The sequence below is a fragment of the Nansenia antarctica genome, assembly GCF_963989245.1.
Source record: "Nansenia antarctica genome assembly, chromosome: 9".
Taxonomy (NCBI): Eukaryota; Metazoa; Chordata; class Actinopteri; order Argentiniformes; family Microstomatidae; genus Nansenia; species Nansenia antarctica.
This window is the reverse complement of record NC_137679.1, coordinates 926,668-943,978: the sequence shown is the minus strand read 5'-3', so window position 1 is coordinate 943,978 and position 17,311 is coordinate 926,668. Positions and strand designations below refer to the sequence as shown.

Below are 17,311 nucleotides of genomic sequence, written 5' to 3'. Positions count from 1 at the left end.
ACACACAGACACACACACACACACACACACACACACACACACACACAGCTTTCACACCGCCAAGGAACCGTTCTGGTTCGCCAACCAAGTCTGGAACCGGCCGGCGCGTTCCGGCTGAAAACTATTTTGATTCGGAGCCTGAAAAGTTGTTTGGCGCGAACGAGAACGAGAACGGGAACGGGAACGGGAACGGGAACGGGAACGGGAACGGGAACGGGAACGGGAACGGGAACGGGAACGGGAACGGTTCCTTGGCGGTCAGAGACAGAAAGACACACCCACCCCCCCCCCCCCCTCCACACCAACCAGCTTCACTGAGGAAGTACACGGCGTGGGGCAGCTCCGCCTCCTCCAGGGGCAGCTGGCTGTCCTGGACCAGCTGCAGCAGGGCCCGGTGCCTGAGCACGGGGAAGTCGGCGCTGACCCGCCCCCTCTGCTGGACCACACGCCTCTCCAGCTCCACGTAGCTGTCGGGCACCAGCTGACCCATCACCGGCTGGCCCTGGATCTGGGGGGGGAGAGGGGGGGAGGGAGAGGGGGGGGAGGGGGAGAGAGAGAGAGGGATAGGGAGGTGGGGGGAGGGAGGGAGGGAGAGAGAGAAAGAGGGGGGGGGGGAGAGAGGTGGGGAGGGAGGGAGAGAGAGAGGGAGAGGGGGGAGGGAGGGGGGGAGGGAGGGGGGGAGGGAGAGAGAGAGAGAGCGAGGGAGAGAGAGAGAGAGCGAGGGAGAGAGAGAGGGAGAGAGAGGGGGGGAGAGAGAGAGAGAGGCACAACAGGTGAGAGGAATGCACTCCCGTTTCTTTTTTTTGTGGTCCTCATAGGGGTTGGGCCTGGGTCACAAAGCTCCTTGTGAGGTTCAGTACAAGCAACCCTCACGACATGACGCTAGTTAAACAGAAGACAACCATTTACAACGCTGCTCTCTTCTTTGGTATAACAGTACAGGACACATGTGACTAATAAGACAGGACACTATTAGCAGTGTCCTCCAGATCCGGTCAGCCCCCTCCCTCCCACGTTGCCGTGGTTACCTTGAAGCCGGCCACCTCCCTGCTGATGGCCTTGCGTAGCTTGGCGACCGTGTCGGAGTCGTCGCCCACGGCGACCATGTGGTAGTCCCTGACGGCAGGGAAGCCCTGGTGGTTCACGAGCTCCTCCCTGATCTTACACACGCACGCCTGCAGGTGGCGCTCCTCGCTCACGTCCCTGTGGGTGCCCACCAGGATGACCGGGGACAGGGGGGCTACGGCCTAGAGGAGGAGGGGGAGGAGGAGGAGGAGGAGGAGGAGGAGGGGGAGGAGGAGGAAGAGGAGGAGGAGGAGGGGGAGGAGGAGGAGGAGGAGGAGGAGGAGGGGGAGGAGGAGGAGGAGGAGGAGGAGGGGGAGGAGGAGGAGGGAGGGGGGGAGGAGGGGGGGAGGAGTAGGAGGAGGAGGAAGAGGAGGAGGGGAAGGAGGAGGAGGAGGAGGGGAAGGAGGAGGAGGAGGGGGAGGAGGAGGAGGAGGAGGGGGAGGAGGGGGGAGGAGGAGGAGGAGGAGGAGGGGAAGAAGGAGGAGGAGGAGGAGGGGGAGGAGGAGGAGGAGGAGGAGGGGGAGGAGGAGGAGGAGGAGGAGGAGGAGGAGGGGGGAGGAGGAGGGGGAGGAGGAGGGGGAGAAGGAGGAGGAGGGGAAGGAAGAGGAGGAAGAAGGCAAGGCAAGTTTATTAGTACAGCACATTTCATACAACAGAGGCAATTCAAAGTTGTAATGCTTTAGATACATTATTTAAAAATACAGCTAGAGGAGCATAGTAAGAAAATAAAAATGATAATGAATAAAAGCAAATATAAGGAGTAAATAGATAAAACATTTAATAAGACAATAGTTCATGGATAAAAGACATTGATAGAAGTGTTTGTGTTTAATCATAACTGCTGCAAAACATGAAGGTTTTTAGCTTAGATTTAAATATTTTAAGGGTTTGGGCCTGTTTGATTTCTTCAGGGAGTTTGTTCCAGGAGCATGCAGCAGCGTGACTGAAAGCTGCTGCACCGTGTTTTGTTTTTACTCTTGGAATGATTAGCTGATGCAATAAACACACGCGTATGGCGTGTTTCTACCAGGACTCACCTTGATGTTGAAGAGCCAGGGTTTGAGGGCGTCGACCTGGGCGGCCCCCTTGCTGATGTCATACACCACCAGGTAGAGGGCCCGGGGGGTGAGGAAGTGGGGGTGGGAGCCGCTGAACTCCTCCCCCCCTGAGAAGTCCCAGACGTTCAGCACCATGTTCTTCTTGTCCCGGTCCCGGACGGCCCAGTCCTTCACCTCGATGCCCACACTGGGCCGGTCCGCCTGGCCCGGGCCCTGACCCTGGCCCTGGCCCTGGCCCTGACCCTGGCCCTGGCCCTGACCCTGGCCCTGACCCGGGGCCCGCTTGGCCTTCATCAGCTGGCGGATCAGCTCCGTCTTCCCGCTGCCGGCGTTCCCCACCACGATCAGCTTCATGCGGCGGTACGGCACGGCCTTCTTCAGGCGCTGCTGCAGGAACCTGGAGGGAGGGGGAGGGGGAGGGGGAGGGGGGGGGGAGGGGGAGGGGGAGGGGAAATGGAAAATTGAGAATTTAAAATCCAGTAAGAGAAAATTGGACATTTGGAAAGTTATTTTTTCTGAGTGGGGCAGTCCTACTCATATTTTTCATTTTATTGGACAGATACAGTGAAGACAGACAGGAAAGTAAGGAGAAGAAGGGAGAGAGAGAGAGAGAGAGAGAGAGGGCATGTCAGCAGGGCATGGGCCGGATTCTAACCCATGCCGACATGGGCATAATGTGTGTACTGTAGACCGCGGTGCTAGACCACTGGACCACCCCAGGCCATGGTGCTAGACCACTGGACCACCCCAGGCCATGGTGCTAGACCACTGGACCACCCCAGGCCATGGTGGTAGAACACTGGACCACCCCAGACCATGGTGCTAGACCACTGGACCACCCCAGGCCATGGTGCTAGACCACTGGACCACCCCAGGCCATGGTGCTAGACCACTGGACCACCCCAGGCCACCATATGGAGTCACTAAGGCTTTACAGTATCCTTCACTGTCATATGGAGACGTTCACCTGACGATGTCTTTGGTCTTGGTGCCGATGAGCTTGAGGTCCAGGTGCAGCCGGAGCCCGTCCAGAGGCAGGTCCCACAGCCGGCCCAGCCGACCCATCTCGTCTGGGAAGCAGCGCAGCCCGGCGTTCCTGCTCACGTCCAGGGAGGTCAGCTCCTCCAGCAGCCCGATCTGGGGAGGGATCTGAGACACAGGGTTCCTACAAGTCACATTTGAGACCTTTTAAGACCTTTTTTAAGACCTCTTTGGATATAGTTTTAGACCTATTCGGGACGGCGTATGATAGCTTCTTGTCATCCTCGGGGTGATGAAATGAGGGATTTCACTGCCACACAGACAAAAAAGGAAGCGAATTGGCATTTTTTGGGGTTCCAGATTGATTCATTTCCGTGTAAATAGACGTGGTCGGACTGATTTCCTTGCAGGATCTCATTTTTAAGACTCTAGCACCTCATTTTTATAATAACTGAAATTCAAGCTCTTTTTTAGGCCTTTTTTAGGCCTTTTTAAGACCAGCACGGGAACCCTGGAAACAGGAACACGCTTCAGCACTGAGGTCTGAAACACGCTTCAACAGGCCATCAACACCACAGAACGAGGTTTTACTTCCTGAAATGCCCTCAGTCTAATTATAATGTGCTCTGTGGACAGAGTCGTTACCTAAATATACAGCGGGGGAAATAACTATTGAACACATCAACATGTTGTCCAGTAAATGTATTTCCAATGAGCCTATTCAAGTGACATTTGGTTGGCACCAGACTTCTTTGGTATTAACTCAAACAATCCAGACACACAAATCTAAACATTCAAGTCCATATGTAAATACAGTTATGTGGAATAAAGTGGAATGAAACAGGAAAGAAAGAAGTGAACTTACCTCTGTGAGCTTGTTGTCCCCCAGGTGCAGCTTCTCTAGCCTGGCCCACTTATAGACGGGTCCGCTCAGGTCCAGCGCAGAGATGCGGTTCTGTCCGAACATCAGCTCCTGCAGGTTGACGGAGGCCCAGACCCCAGGGCCCGGCAGCACTGCGATGGTGTTGGTCCTCATGTCCAACGACCGCAGACTGGGGAGGACACGGGAAAGAAGGTTCTTAATAGAACAGCCATGAGGGGTCATTGTAAAGACTATGGTCATTTGACCCCTGAGGCGGCTCTTATAGAAGGTACAAAAGGCACGGCTGTTCTAGTGTTAAAGAAGAAAAACAAAAACATCTGCCTTCTCAAAAACTGCCTACAAGCTTGTAAACATATCTGATGACTGAGCTCCCAGTATGGTAACGATGTAAACATCTGATTTCTTAGTAAACAGACTGACTTATATAGCTATGCCTTATTCCAAAGCTTTACAACGGCCTCTCATTCACCCATTCACACACACATTCACACACCAATGGCGGCAAGCTACCATGCAAGGTACCGGCCCGCTCATTGGGAGCAATTGCGGGTTAAGTGTCTTGCCCAAGGACACTTCGACGTGTGGCCAGTCGGGGCTCGAACCGCCGATCTGCCAACCTTGCGATCATTAGACGCCGACTCTACCTCCTGCGCCACAGCCTCTACCTCCTGCGCCCTCCCTCACTAAGCCTCTTAGTGACGATGTTTGCGCCTTCATCAAACCCTCACACCTACCTTGGCAGATGGAGTACGGCCTCAGGAACGTAGGTGAAGCTGTTGTTGGAGAGTTTCAGCGTTGTGATCTTGGAGGGCAGGTGAGAGAGAGAACCTGAGAGAGAGAGAGAGAAGCAGCATGGGTAAATTAAGCAATATCACACGAGAGGGAGTGCTGTTATACTGAATAGGTCCGGAGGAAAAAATCTGAGGTCCAGCCCCTGCTCGTCGATGGAGGGAGCGTGGAGAGAGTCTCAACCCTCCGATTCCTGGGGGTGCACATACAGGATGACCTGTCCTGGAAGACCAACACAGCAGCCATCATCAAGAAGGCACAACAGCGGCTCTACTTCCTGAGAGTCCTCAGGAAAACCCACATCGGACAGGAGATGCTTGTGACCTTCTACCGCTGCGCAGTGGAGAGCATCCTCACCTACTGCATCTGCGCGTGGTTCTCCAGCTGCACAGCCGCAGAGAGGAATGCGCTACAGAGAGTCGTGAGATCGGCCCAGAAGATCACCGGCACCCCCCTCCCCTCTCTGGAAGAGCTGTACAATACACGCTGCCTCAGGAAGGCCTCCAAGATCTCCAGAGACCCATCCCACCCTGGGAACCGAACACTTTGCTCGGCTGCCCTCGGACAGGCGGTTCAGGACCATGTTCGCAAGGACAAACAGACTGAAGCTCAGCTTCTACCCCAGGGCCATTCAGGCCCTGAACACAGCAAAGACCTAGGTTCTAGGCCCTGGACAATCTAGACAATTTGATGGCAGCTACTAGATTGAAATCAAGTGCAATACTGAAACACAACTGTGAACATTTCAAACCTGCAAACTGCGACACTTTAAATGAATGTGCAATAACACTATGTGCAATATGACAACCCTCGGGCACATAAGGTTCAGAGATAGGAAATGTTAGAATAGGTATAGCATAGCATAGAGTACAGCACAGTGTTTTATTTGTATAGTATAGTATAGTGGATAGTGTACATAGCCTTTATTTATGTAAACCAGCTCTTTTCCCTTCTTGTTTTTAGTTTTTTTCCTAGCACCAGGGGAGCCCCCCCTCCCAAATTTCGTTGTATGGTACCTGTACTATATAAATGACAATAAAGACCATTCATTCATTCATTCATTCATTCATTCATTCATTCAATATCAGCACGGCTGTGATTGGGTCGTTGGTACGAGGCCGCAGGTCGAGTAGGAAGACAATCGAGTGTGATATTGCTTTTATACAACAGTTCTACAGCGCCATTTATTAGTTAACAGTAATAAGCGACAACAGATTATGATTTGTTTGTTTATTTAATCATTTATTTTTTATATTTCAACCAAAAATAGTTCCGCAACTGAACTTCAGCTGGGCTGTTGCCTAGTAACCTGAACACAAACATCCGCAGGCTGGCTACTTTGTATTAACGGTCATTTAATAGAACACCTGTGTGGCGGAGTGATACATATAGTTAAAAGTCCCAGTGCTGTTATACTGTATATCAGCACTCATGGAATGCCTCTTGTCCAATCAAATTACTTGGTCGGAACTCACTGTTCTTCATTCTTTTTTTAAATGTTTAAATGCATTATAACAACAAATAGTGACATAGAAGACAAACAAGATTGACATGATGAACATACAGACAATAAAAAAGAAGTTATGGTGATGTGTGTGTTGATGAAAGTCATAGCGGGGATCTTAGGCTGGTGTGAGAAGAGAGGGGTGTGGCACATGGAATGGAATGGAATGGAATGGTCTTTATTTGTCATTGCTATAGTACAGGTACCAAACAACGAAATTTAGGAGGGGTGGCTCCCCTGGTGCTAGGAAAGAAAAAAAAAAGAAAAAAAACAAGAAGGGAAAGGAGCAGGTTAACATAAATAAAGGCTATGTACACTATCCACTATACTATACTGTACAGATAGACGACTAGGGTTGTCATATTGCACATAGTGTTATTGCACATTCATTTAAAGTGTCGCAGTTTGCAGGCTTGAAATGTACATATTGTGCCTCAGCATTACACTTTATTTTTATTTTTTTCAATCCAGCAGCTGCCATCAATCCGTCCAGACTGTCCAGGGCCCAGAACCTAGGTCTTTGCTGTGTTCAGGGCCTGGATGGCCCTGGGGTAGAAGCTGTGCTTCAGTCTGTTTGTCCTTGCGGCCATGGTCCTGTACCGCCTTTTCGAGGGCAGCCGGGCAAAGTGTTCGTACCCAGGGTGGGTTGGGTCTCTGGAGATCTTGGAGGCCTTCCTGAGACAGCGTGTGTTGTACAGCTCTTCCAGAGAGGGGAGGGGGGCGCCGGTGATCTTCTGGGCTGTTCTCACGACTCTCTGTAGCGCATTTCTCTCCGCGGTTGTGCAGCTGGAGAACCAGTTGCAGATGCCGTAGGTGAGTATATTATAAGGAGTGTGTGTCGGAAAAACCGTTCACCATAACCTCAGAGGCTGAATGGAACAAGGAGACAAGTCAAACGTAAGACCTTTTTAGACCTTTTTTAGATCTCTTTGGATATCATTTTAGAACTGGTCGCGACACCGATAGCTTTTTGTCATCCTCGAGGTGATGAAATTAGGGATTTCACTGCCACACAGACAAAAAAGGAAGCAAATTGGCATTTTTTTGGGTTCCAGCTTGATTAATTTCCGCGTAAATAGACGTGGTCGGAATGATTTCCTTGCAGGATCTCATTTTTAAGACCTAGCACCTCAGTTTTAGACCGAATAACTGAAATGTGTGGCCTTTTTAGGCCTTAGAAATTGGATTGCTGGATTTTAGACTTTAAGGCTTTTTAAGACCAGCGCGGGAACCCTGGATAGGGGAAAATCCAGGCTTATTCTGTCTTGTGATATTGATCAAAACAATCCAGGGTTATTTTGATAAATCTCGCAAAAATAAGCCTGTATTTTCCTTTAGTGACGTTGATGGAATAGCCCCTGGTGGTAGTAGTATTATTGTATATGTGATCAAGCTACCACAGCAGAGACAGGGTACGTACTGAGCTTGTAGTTAGTTAACAGTAGATGATAGAGGTACGTACTGAGCTTGTAGTTAGTTAACAGTAGATGATAGAGGTACGTACTGAGCTTGTAGTTAGTTAACAGTAGATGATAGAGGTACGTACTGAGCTTGTAGTTAGTTAACGGTAGATGATAGAGGTACGTACTGAGCTTGTAGTTAGTTAACAGTAGATGATAGAGGTACGTACTGAGCTTGTAGTTAGTTAACAGTAGATGATAGAGGTACGTACTGAGCTTGTAGTTAGTTAACAGTAGATGATAGAGGTACGTACTGAGCTTGTTGTTAGTTAACAGTAGATGATAGAGGTACGTACTGAGCTTGTAGTTAGTTAACAGTAGATGATAGAGGTACGTACTGAGCTTGTAGTTAGTTAACAGTAGATGATAGAGGTACGTACTGAGCTTGTAGTTAGTTAACAGTAGATGATAGAGGTACGTACTGAGCTTGTAGTTAGTTAACAGTAGATGATAGAGGTACGTACTGAGCTTGTAGTTAGTTAACAGTAGATGATAGAGGTACGTACTGAGCTTGTAGTTAGTTAACAGTAGATGATAGAGGTACGTACTGAGCTTGTAGTTAGTTAACAGTAGATGATAGAGGTACGTACTGAGCTTGTAGTTAGTTAACAGTAGATGATAGAGGTACGTACTGAGCTTGTTGTTAGTTAACAGTAGATGATAGAGGTACGTACTGAGCTTGTAGTTAGTTAACAGTAGATGATAGAGGTACGTACTGAGCTTGTAGTTAGTTAACAGTAGATGATAGAGGTACGTACTGAGCTTGTAGTTAGTTAACAGTAGATGATAGAGGTACGTACTGAGCTTGTAGTTAGTTAACAGTAGATGATAGAGGTACGTACTGAGCTTGTAGTTAGTTAACAGTAGATGATAGAGGTACGTACTGAGCTTGTTGTTAGTTAACAGTAGATGATAGAGGTACGTACTGAGCTTGTTGTTAGTTAACAGTAGATGATAGAGGTACGTACTGAGCTTGTAGTTAGTTAACAGTAGATGATAGAGGTACGTACTGAGCTTGTAGTTAGTTAACAGTAGATGATAGAGGTACGTACTGAGCTTGTAGTTAGTTAACAGTAGATGATAGAGGTACGTACTGAGCTTGTAGTTAGTTAACAGTAGATGATAGAGGTACGTACTGAGCTTGTAGTTAGTTAACAGTAGATGATAGAGGTACGTACTGAGCTTGTTGTTAGTTAACAGTAGATGATAGAGGTACGTACTGAGCTTGTTGTTGGAGGAGCTGAAGGTCTCCAGCCTGGGGCAGCCACACATGAAGTCAGGGGAGATGTTCTCCAGGATGTTCTTACTCACGTCCAGCTGCCTCAGCTCAGGCAGACACAGAGGGAGGCACAGCTCACTCAGTCTGTTCCTGAAACACAATAAGGGAGCAGACACAGGCTGCGTTCGTAAATCCGCTCTGGAACTGTGATCAGCACTCATGGAATGCCTCTCGGCCAATCAAGTGACTTGGTCCCTTTATGACGTCGGGCCCAGCGTGCGCTCCGGAGCGAATTTACGAACGCACCTCAAGTGTTTTTTAGTCACGGTTCAGATGCAGCCATTAGCATTAGCATGGTAAGCAATTTGACTTCATAATTCTGACTGGTGTGTAAACTGCTATGACGTGTGTCATTATGATACATTTACATTTACATTTTTGGCATTTAGCAGACGCCTTATTCCAAAGCGACTTACAATCAATACATTTGACTAAGTGAATCATCAATCCACCAGTCGTAGCAGGAAGAGTAATCTAGCTCTGGCCCGGGGCCATTGATAGAAAGAAAAACCTTCTTCTATCACCATCTTCTAAACCTAGCCTTTTTTGTTTTTTATATAGACACTGGAGAGACAGAGAAACAGGACAAGGGGGCAATAGAAGTCTTAGGGGACACAGTAGAGGGGAAAAGCGGGTGTCTTCAGGAGACGCAGTGCTGGGGGGTAGTAGATGTCTCAGGAGACACAGTGCTGGGGGGGTAGTAGATGTCTCAGGAGACACAGTGCTGGGGGTAGTAGATGTCTCAGGAGACACAGTGCTGGGGGGTAGTCGGTGTCTCAGGAGACGCAGTGCTGGGGGGTAGTAGATGTCTCAGGAGACACAGTGCTGGGGGGTAGTAGATGTCTCAGGAGACACAGTGCTGGGGGGTAGTAGATGTCTCAGGAGACACAGTGCTGGGGGGTAGTAGATGTCTCAGGAGACACAGTGCTGGGGGGTAGTAGATGTCTCAGGAGACACAGTGCTGGGGGGTAGTAGATGTCTCAGGAGACACAGTGCTGGGGGGTAGTAGATGTCTCAGGAGACACAGTGCTGGGGGGTAGTAGATGTCTCAGGAGACACAGTGCTGGGGGGTAGTAGATGTCTCAGGAGACACAGTGCTGGGGGGTAGTAGATGTCTCAGGAGACGCAGTGCTGGGGGGTAGTAGATGTCTCAGGAGACACAGTGCTGGGGGGTAGTAGATGTCTCAGGAGACACAGTGCTGGGGGGTAGTAGATGTCTCAGGAGACACAGTGCTGGGGGGTAGTAGATGTCTCAGGAGACACAGTGCTGGGGGGTAGTAGATGTCTCAGGAGACACAGTACTGGGGGGTAGTAGATGTCTCAGGAGACGCAGTGCTGGGGGGTAGTAGATGTCTCAGGAGACGCAGTTAAGATGATGCCACTATCGCAATATGTTACCATACCAAAACATCAACTAAATCTCTCTCCCTCCCTCCCTCCCTCCCTCCCTCCCTCTCTCTCTCTCTCCCTCCCTCGTCTGCTGTATAGTTTCCATAAGTCAACCAAACACAAACAGGATTCAAACAAAACAACTCCATTTCCCAGGGTACCCCTCCGGAGACAGCTCCTCCAGAGGTGAAGACTGACATTCTCTCCCTCTCTCCATACCTCCCTCCCCCTCTCCCCCTCCCTCTCTCCCTCTCTCCATACCTCCCTCCCCCTCTCCCTCCCTCCCTCTCTCCATACCTCCCTCCCCCTCTCCCCCTCCCTCTCTCCATACCTCCCTCCCTCTCTCCCCCTCCCCCCCTCTCTCCCTCCCTCCCTCTCTCCATACCTCCCTCCCCCTCTCCCCCTCCCCCTCTCCATACCTCCCTCCCCCTCTCCCCCTCCCCCTCTCTCCCTCCCTCCCTCTCTCCATACCTCCCTCCCCCTCTCTCCCTCCCTCCCTCTCTCCATACCTCCCTCCCCCTCCCACCCTCTCTCTCTCCCTCCCTCTCTCCATACCTCCCTCCCCCCCTCTCTCTCTCCCTACCACCCTCTCTCTTTCCCTCCCTCTCTCCCTCCCTCCCCCTCCCTCCCTCCCTCCCTTTACCATTTCCATACATCAACCACGACAGGACTAAAAACAACTCTGTTTCCCAGCGTACCCCTCCAGGGACAGCTCCTCCAGCTGCTCCATGGCGCCGCCCAGCTGGTAGGGGAAGGTACTGATGCGGTTGAAGGACAGGTTGAGTTGCCGTAGCGACGGGCAGGTGGCGGCGGGGTCGAGGGTCAGGAGCGGGCCCACGCAGTTGCGGGACACGTTGAGCGTGCTCAGGCAGGGCAGGGCCAGGAGTTCGCCCGGGAGGGAAAACAGCTGGTTGCCTTGGAGATCCAGGCGGGTCAGACTCCCCAAGCTCTGAGGATGAAAAAGAAAAAAAAACATAATAATAACAATAACAATAACAATGATAATGATAATAACAATAATAATAATAATAATAATAGTAATAATAATAATAGTAATAATAATAGTAATAATAATAATAATAACTTTATTTGTATAGCGCTTTTCCTGCAAACATTGCAGCTCAAAGTGCTCCAATCATTATCTAATCATCATTTAATTATTTAGTCATTATTAATGTATACATTAATATTAGTCTTAATTATTAGTCCTAACCCTAGTCTTGACTTGAACATATGTGCCGAGGTTGCATCCCTAATAATAATAATAATAATAATAACTTTATTTAACAATAAAGACCATTCATTCATTCATTCATTCATTCATTCATTTGTATAGCGCTTTTCCTGCAAACATTGCAGCTCAAAGTGCCCCTATCATTCTATAATCATAGTTGAATGATTTAGTCATTTAAAGGCAATATTAAAAAGATGGGTTTTTAGTCTTGACTTAAACATATGTGCTGAGGTTGCATCCCTAATGTAAACTGGCAGTGAGACACAATCTGGGGGCATAAAATGAGAATGCAGCCTCACCAAATCTCTTCATTTGTACATGTGGTACACAGAGAAAACCAGCGTCAGAAGACCTGGGAGCTCTATTGGGCTGATATGCTAGCAGAAGACCTGAGAGCTCTATTGGGCTGATATGCTAGCAGAAGACCTGAGAGCTCTATTGGGCTGATATGCTAGCAGAAGACCTGAGAGCTCTATTGGGCTGATATGCTAGCAGAAGACCTGAGAGCTCTATTGGGCTGATATGCTAGCAGAAGACCTGAGAGCTCTATTGGGCTGATATGCTAGCAGAAGACCTGAGAGCTCTATTGGGCTGATATGCTAGCAGAAGACCTGAGAGCTCTATTGGGCTGATATGCTAGCAAAAGGTCTGAACATATTCTGGTGCTGTGCCAGTGAGAGCTTTATAAACAAGCACATCGACATCTGAGTCTACATGTTCTTTCTGTGTCTGTGTAGCTGTGGTTGTCAGGACAACAACACCAGTCTGATGTTTGCAGCCTGATACTGTGGTGGTTAGGACAACAACACTAGTCTGATGTTTGCACAGCTGTGGTGGCTCCCCCTGGTGGGGGTTAGGACAACAACACCAGTCTGATGTTTGCAGCCTGATACTTGAATCTGAACTTCCGTAATGCTGTTTGCCTACCACAACTATTAGCCCAGCTGTAGTTTGTAGAGCACATTTCCTGCAAACGTTGCAGCTCAAAGTGCTTTAATCATAATATAATCATCATTTAATAATTTTGTAATTTAAAGGCAATATTAAAAAGATGGCTCGACAAACACAATTATCTAATATGGGTTGTTTTAGATAATTGTCTGACTGGTCAGGTGGGTCAGGCACCTGTAGTGTCTAAATCCAGGTTGAACATGGCCTTGATTATTCGGTCATGTTCTCACATGAAAGTCTGAATCAGGACCCGGAGCAAGTGGATGAGTTCGCAACATTGTTGCATAAATTATTTCTCTGATTTGCGTTCTCACAGCCCTTCATGTAAACGAAGTAACATACGCAATCGAAGCAACAGACGTGGTAGTTGATTGGTCAGAAACATTTAGAATTGCAGATCAACACACATGCGCTGTTGTTTTCCTATGGACAGCCTCGGGCAGCGTTCTCACCAAACGCGAAGCGAAGCAAAGTGACGGATGCGTCGTTTCTAACCGGAGCGAAACCACCCTTTTCAAGCAGAGCATGCGTCGGTTGTTTGCTCCGGGAGCGACTTCGAATGCGCGTTCTCACAGCTCCAAACGACGCAGAGCAAACAAATGTTATCCTAAACTCCGATTCCAAGTGAAGCAAATGTTCTAGTGAGAACACACCCTTAGCCCCCAAAGCAAACAGATGAATCCAACTTGATCTGTCCCATCGGAAATATTTTCTTTTACTGGATTTACCAGTAAACATTACCTCACATATGGGTTGTTGTATAAAGACCGTTACCTCACATATGGGTTGTTGTATAAAGACGTTACCTCACATATGGGTTGTTGTATAAAGACGTTACCTCACATATGGGTTGTTGTATAAAGACGTTACCTCACATATGGGTTGTTGTATAAAGACGTTACCTCACATATGGGTTGTTGTATAAAGACGTTACCTCACATATGGGTTGTTGTATAAAGACGTTACCTCACATATGGGTTGTTGTATAAAGACGTTACCTCACACAGCGCGGAGGGGAAGTGCGCCAGGCTGTTCTGGCTGAGGTCCAGACGATACAGGTGCCTCAGCTGCTGCGTGACGGAGCCCAGGTCCAGCAGGCAGGACAGACAGTCCAGCTCGTTCCCTGACAGATCCAGTAGACGGATCCTCTCCCTGTACCCCCCTGTCCCCAGGGGGGTGGAGCCGTCCCCTCTGTCCCCGGACCACCCCAGCACTGGAGAGGCCACACCTGGAGGGGGGACACGTTTGTGACACATTCTAATGCTTTGGTCCTCATGTCTGATGTAATGATCAGGCTTGTAAATTAGCCTCCTGCCTCCTACACAGAAAAACTGCAAAACAGCTTCATACTAGCTTATCCTGATGTGATTTAGAAAATGTAAGGATACTGGGGTGGTAGAACGCACATATCTAGGACAAGCCATGAAAGGAGGGTCCTGAAATTTGATCGAGTGCAAAGATGTAACATATTTTTTTACTCACAGGCAAATCTATGACCTCTCATGGCTGATTAAGTGTTAAAGCAGCTTCGTGGCACCTGAATCACCTGTATAGTGTTATGAAGCAGCTGTATAGTGTCATGAAGCACCTGTATAGTGTCATGACTCAACACACCTTTCTGGTTAGAGACCGTCCTGCCGTATCTCCTCTGCCGGGGTTCACTGAGGTCAACCTCCGCCTGTCCTCCCTGGGGACAGAGAGACAGAAAGACAAACAGACCAAAAGAAGAGATAGTTTGAACTTTGTTTGAATTCACGTGAATGTACTGAACAGGAAAGACTCCAAAGAAAGAGCAGCGCTCTGATTGGTTGGAAGGATGTTGCACCTCTGAGTTGGCGTTCCGGCGACGCCCCTGCTTCCTCCCCGCCCTCCGCTCCTCTGACCAATCAGGAGACTTGAGCCCAGACGAGAGGGAATCACTTCCTGTACAGATAAAGAGAGGCGGCGATAAGCAAACTTTTTACCCAAGGAACCTCTTATTACCTTGTAATAGTGTGTAATAAACCAGTTATTACCTTGTAAGAAACCAGTTATTACCTTGTAATAAACCAGTTATTACCTTGTTATTACCTTGTAGTAAACCAGTTATTACCTTGTTATTACCTTGTAATAAACCAGTTATTACCTTGTTATTACCTTGTAATAAACCAGTTATTACCTTGTAATATTGTTGTAATAAGCCAGTTATTACCTTGTAATATTGTAATAACCGTGTTATTAATAACCAGTCAGAAGTCTCACCGTCACTCTCCATGTGGTCGTTGAAGACGAGGCTGTCCTCCAGGGACAGGAAGCTGGCGTCATGGGACAGGAAGCTGGCGTCGTCGCTCTCGTCCGACAGGTAGCCGGAGGTCAGGCAGAGGTCAGATAGCGGCCGGGGGGTTGGAGGGCCGGGGGGGGTGGTCCTGTTCCTCTGGAAGGACCGCACATACCTGGCCAGACGCACACCTTTACCTGCAGAGAGACAGGTAAAGACGGTTAAATTACTGTTAAAAATACATCGTCATGTTGTAGTTTTATATCAACTATGCTGAGAGTCTGTCTCTCTACATTCTGGGAAATCAAGCACTAAGGAAGGCCAATATTGTGCCAATAACTGTGGCGCAGATGATGATGATTGGTTAGGCAGGAGTAGTGACCTCATCAGGGAGGAGTCTTCTATAAGTGTGTGTCCCTCTCACAGGAGGGGGATTTTGGACGCTGCTATCTTCTCTCTGAGCTCATGTAACTCTGCTTAATAAAAGGCCTAGTACCCCCCAGCACTGCGTCTCCTGAGACACCCGCTTTTCCCCTTTACTGTGTCCCCTAAAAACGTATATTTTGTATATTTTGTTTCTCAGTTTCTCCAGTGTCTAAATATTATTTATTTTTGTATTTAAATTTAAATTTAAAAAAAGTCTAGGTTTAGAAGAAGGTGATAGAAGAAGGTTTTTCTTTCTGCCAATGGCCCCGGGCCTGAGCTGGATTACTCTTCCTGCTACGACTGGTGGACTGATGATTCACTTGCTTAGTCAAATGTATCGATTGTAAGTCGCTTTGGAATAAGGCGTCTGCTAAATGCCAAACATGTAAAAAAAATGTAATGAAATTAAATCCACTACAGCCACAAAGAAAGTCGTTAAACCCACGCTCTGGTGGAGAGAGAGAGAGAGAGAGAGAGAGAGAGAGAGAGAGAGAGAGAGAGAGAGAGAGAGAGAGAGAGAGACTGTACCCCACTACACTGGGGTAGTGGTGGTCTAGTGGATAGTGAGTTGGACTTGGGATCGGAAGGTTGTGAGTTCAAATCCCGCCTGAAGCCACACCACTACTAGTGTGCCCTTGGGTAAGGCACTTAGCCCTCAGTTACTCCAGGGGGAATGTCCCTGTAATTCGTAATTGTAAGTTGCTTTGGATAAAACCGTCTGCTAAATGGCAAAATTATTAAAAATTAAAATTAGAGAGAGGGAGGGAGGGAAGGAGGAAGGGAAATGAAACAGGGAGAGAGAGAGAGAGAGAGAGAGGGAGGGAGAGAGAGAGAGCGAGGAAGAGAGAGAGGAAGAGAGAGAGGGAGGGAGAGAGAGACAGTCACTCACTGTTGTTGTTGGAGCGTAGGCCGGCCCCCCTGCTGTGCTGATTGGTCAGCAGGGGGAGGAGCCAGGCGGCCTCCAGCCTGCCCAGCCTGAACCCCCCCAGACAGAGGGCGTTGTTGGCGTGGTCCAGGCCCAGACGGCCCAGCAGCAGGATCACCCCGGGCGCCGCTGCCCCCCCCCGCCGCACGCTGGCCCCCAGGGCGCTGCGGAGGTGCTGCTCGTGGACACCCCGGCTCAGCAGGAGCTCCACCAGCTCCAGGGGGCCCCCCGCCTCACACACCTGGGGAACACACACACACACGCGCACACACAGACACAGACAGACACAGACAGACACAAGCAATTTGGGGTTCAGTGTCTTGCCCAAGGACACTTTGACATGTGGCCAGCCGGGACTCGAACCACCTATCTGCCCGACCATGCGATCATTAGACGGCTCTACCTCCTGAGACACAGCCTCTACCTCCTGAGACACAGCCTCTACCTCCACCAGCCTCTACCTCCTGAGACACAACCTCTATCTCCTGAGACACAACCTCTACCTCCTGAGACACAGCCTCTACCTCCTGAGACACAACCTCTACCTCCTGAGACACAGTCTCTACCTCCTGAGACACAGCCTCTACCTCCTGAGACACAGCCTCTACCTCCTGAGACACAGCCTCTACCTCCTGAGACACAGCCTCTACCTCCTGAGCCACAGCCTCTACCTCCTGAGACACAGCCTCTACCTCCTGAGACACAGCCTCTACCTCCTGAGACACAGCCTCTACCTCCTGAGACACAACCTCTACCTCCTGAGACACAGCCTCTACCTCCTGAGACACAGCCTCTACCTCCTGAGACACAACCTCTACCTCCTGAGACACAGTCTCTACCTCCTGAGACACAGCCTCTACCTCCTGAGACATAGCCTCTACCTCCTGAGACACAGCCTCTACCTCCTGAGACACAGCCTCTACCTCCTGAGACACAGCCTCTACCTCCACCAGCCTCTACCTCCTGAGACACAGCCTCTACCTCCTGAGACACAGCCTCTATCTCCTGAGACACAGCCTCTACCTCCTGAGACACAGCCTCTACCTCCTGAGACACAGCCTCTCCCTCCTGAGACACAACCTCTACCTCCTGAGACACAGCCTCTCCCTC

General features: G+C 49.3%; 1 protein-coding gene across 1 annotated transcript in view; it reads right to left on the bottom strand.

Moving 5' to 3' along the window:
* The window catches only part of lrrk2 (leucine-rich repeat kinase 2), a gene marked incomplete at its 5' end in the record, with an annotated part of 90,561 nt that overhangs the window by 31,305 nt on the left and 41,945 nt on the right, over nucleotides 1-17,311 (bottom strand). Inside the window, 14 exons of the mRNA XM_080539132.1 lie at nucleotides 307-508; nucleotides 1,029-1,247; nucleotides 2,103-2,341; nucleotides 2,384-2,520; nucleotides 3,091-3,272; nucleotides 3,970-4,156; nucleotides 4,722-4,815; nucleotides 8,961-9,109; nucleotides 11,107-11,357; nucleotides 13,592-13,821; nucleotides 14,208-14,280; nucleotides 14,419-14,516; nucleotides 14,835-15,047; nucleotides 16,166-16,442. Of these exons, the coding sequence (XP_080395258.1) occupies nucleotides 307-508; nucleotides 1,029-1,247; nucleotides 2,103-2,341; nucleotides 2,384-2,520; nucleotides 3,091-3,272; nucleotides 3,970-4,156; nucleotides 4,722-4,815; nucleotides 8,961-9,109; nucleotides 11,107-11,357; nucleotides 13,592-13,821; nucleotides 14,208-14,280; nucleotides 14,419-14,516; nucleotides 14,835-15,047; nucleotides 16,166-16,442 (2,551 nt within the window). The remainder of the gene's footprint in view (nucleotides 1-306; nucleotides 509-1,028; nucleotides 1,248-2,102; nucleotides 2,342-2,383; nucleotides 2,521-3,090; nucleotides 3,273-3,969; nucleotides 4,157-4,721; nucleotides 4,816-8,960; nucleotides 9,110-11,106; nucleotides 11,358-13,591; nucleotides 13,822-14,207; nucleotides 14,281-14,418; nucleotides 14,517-14,834; nucleotides 15,048-16,165; nucleotides 16,443-17,311) is intronic.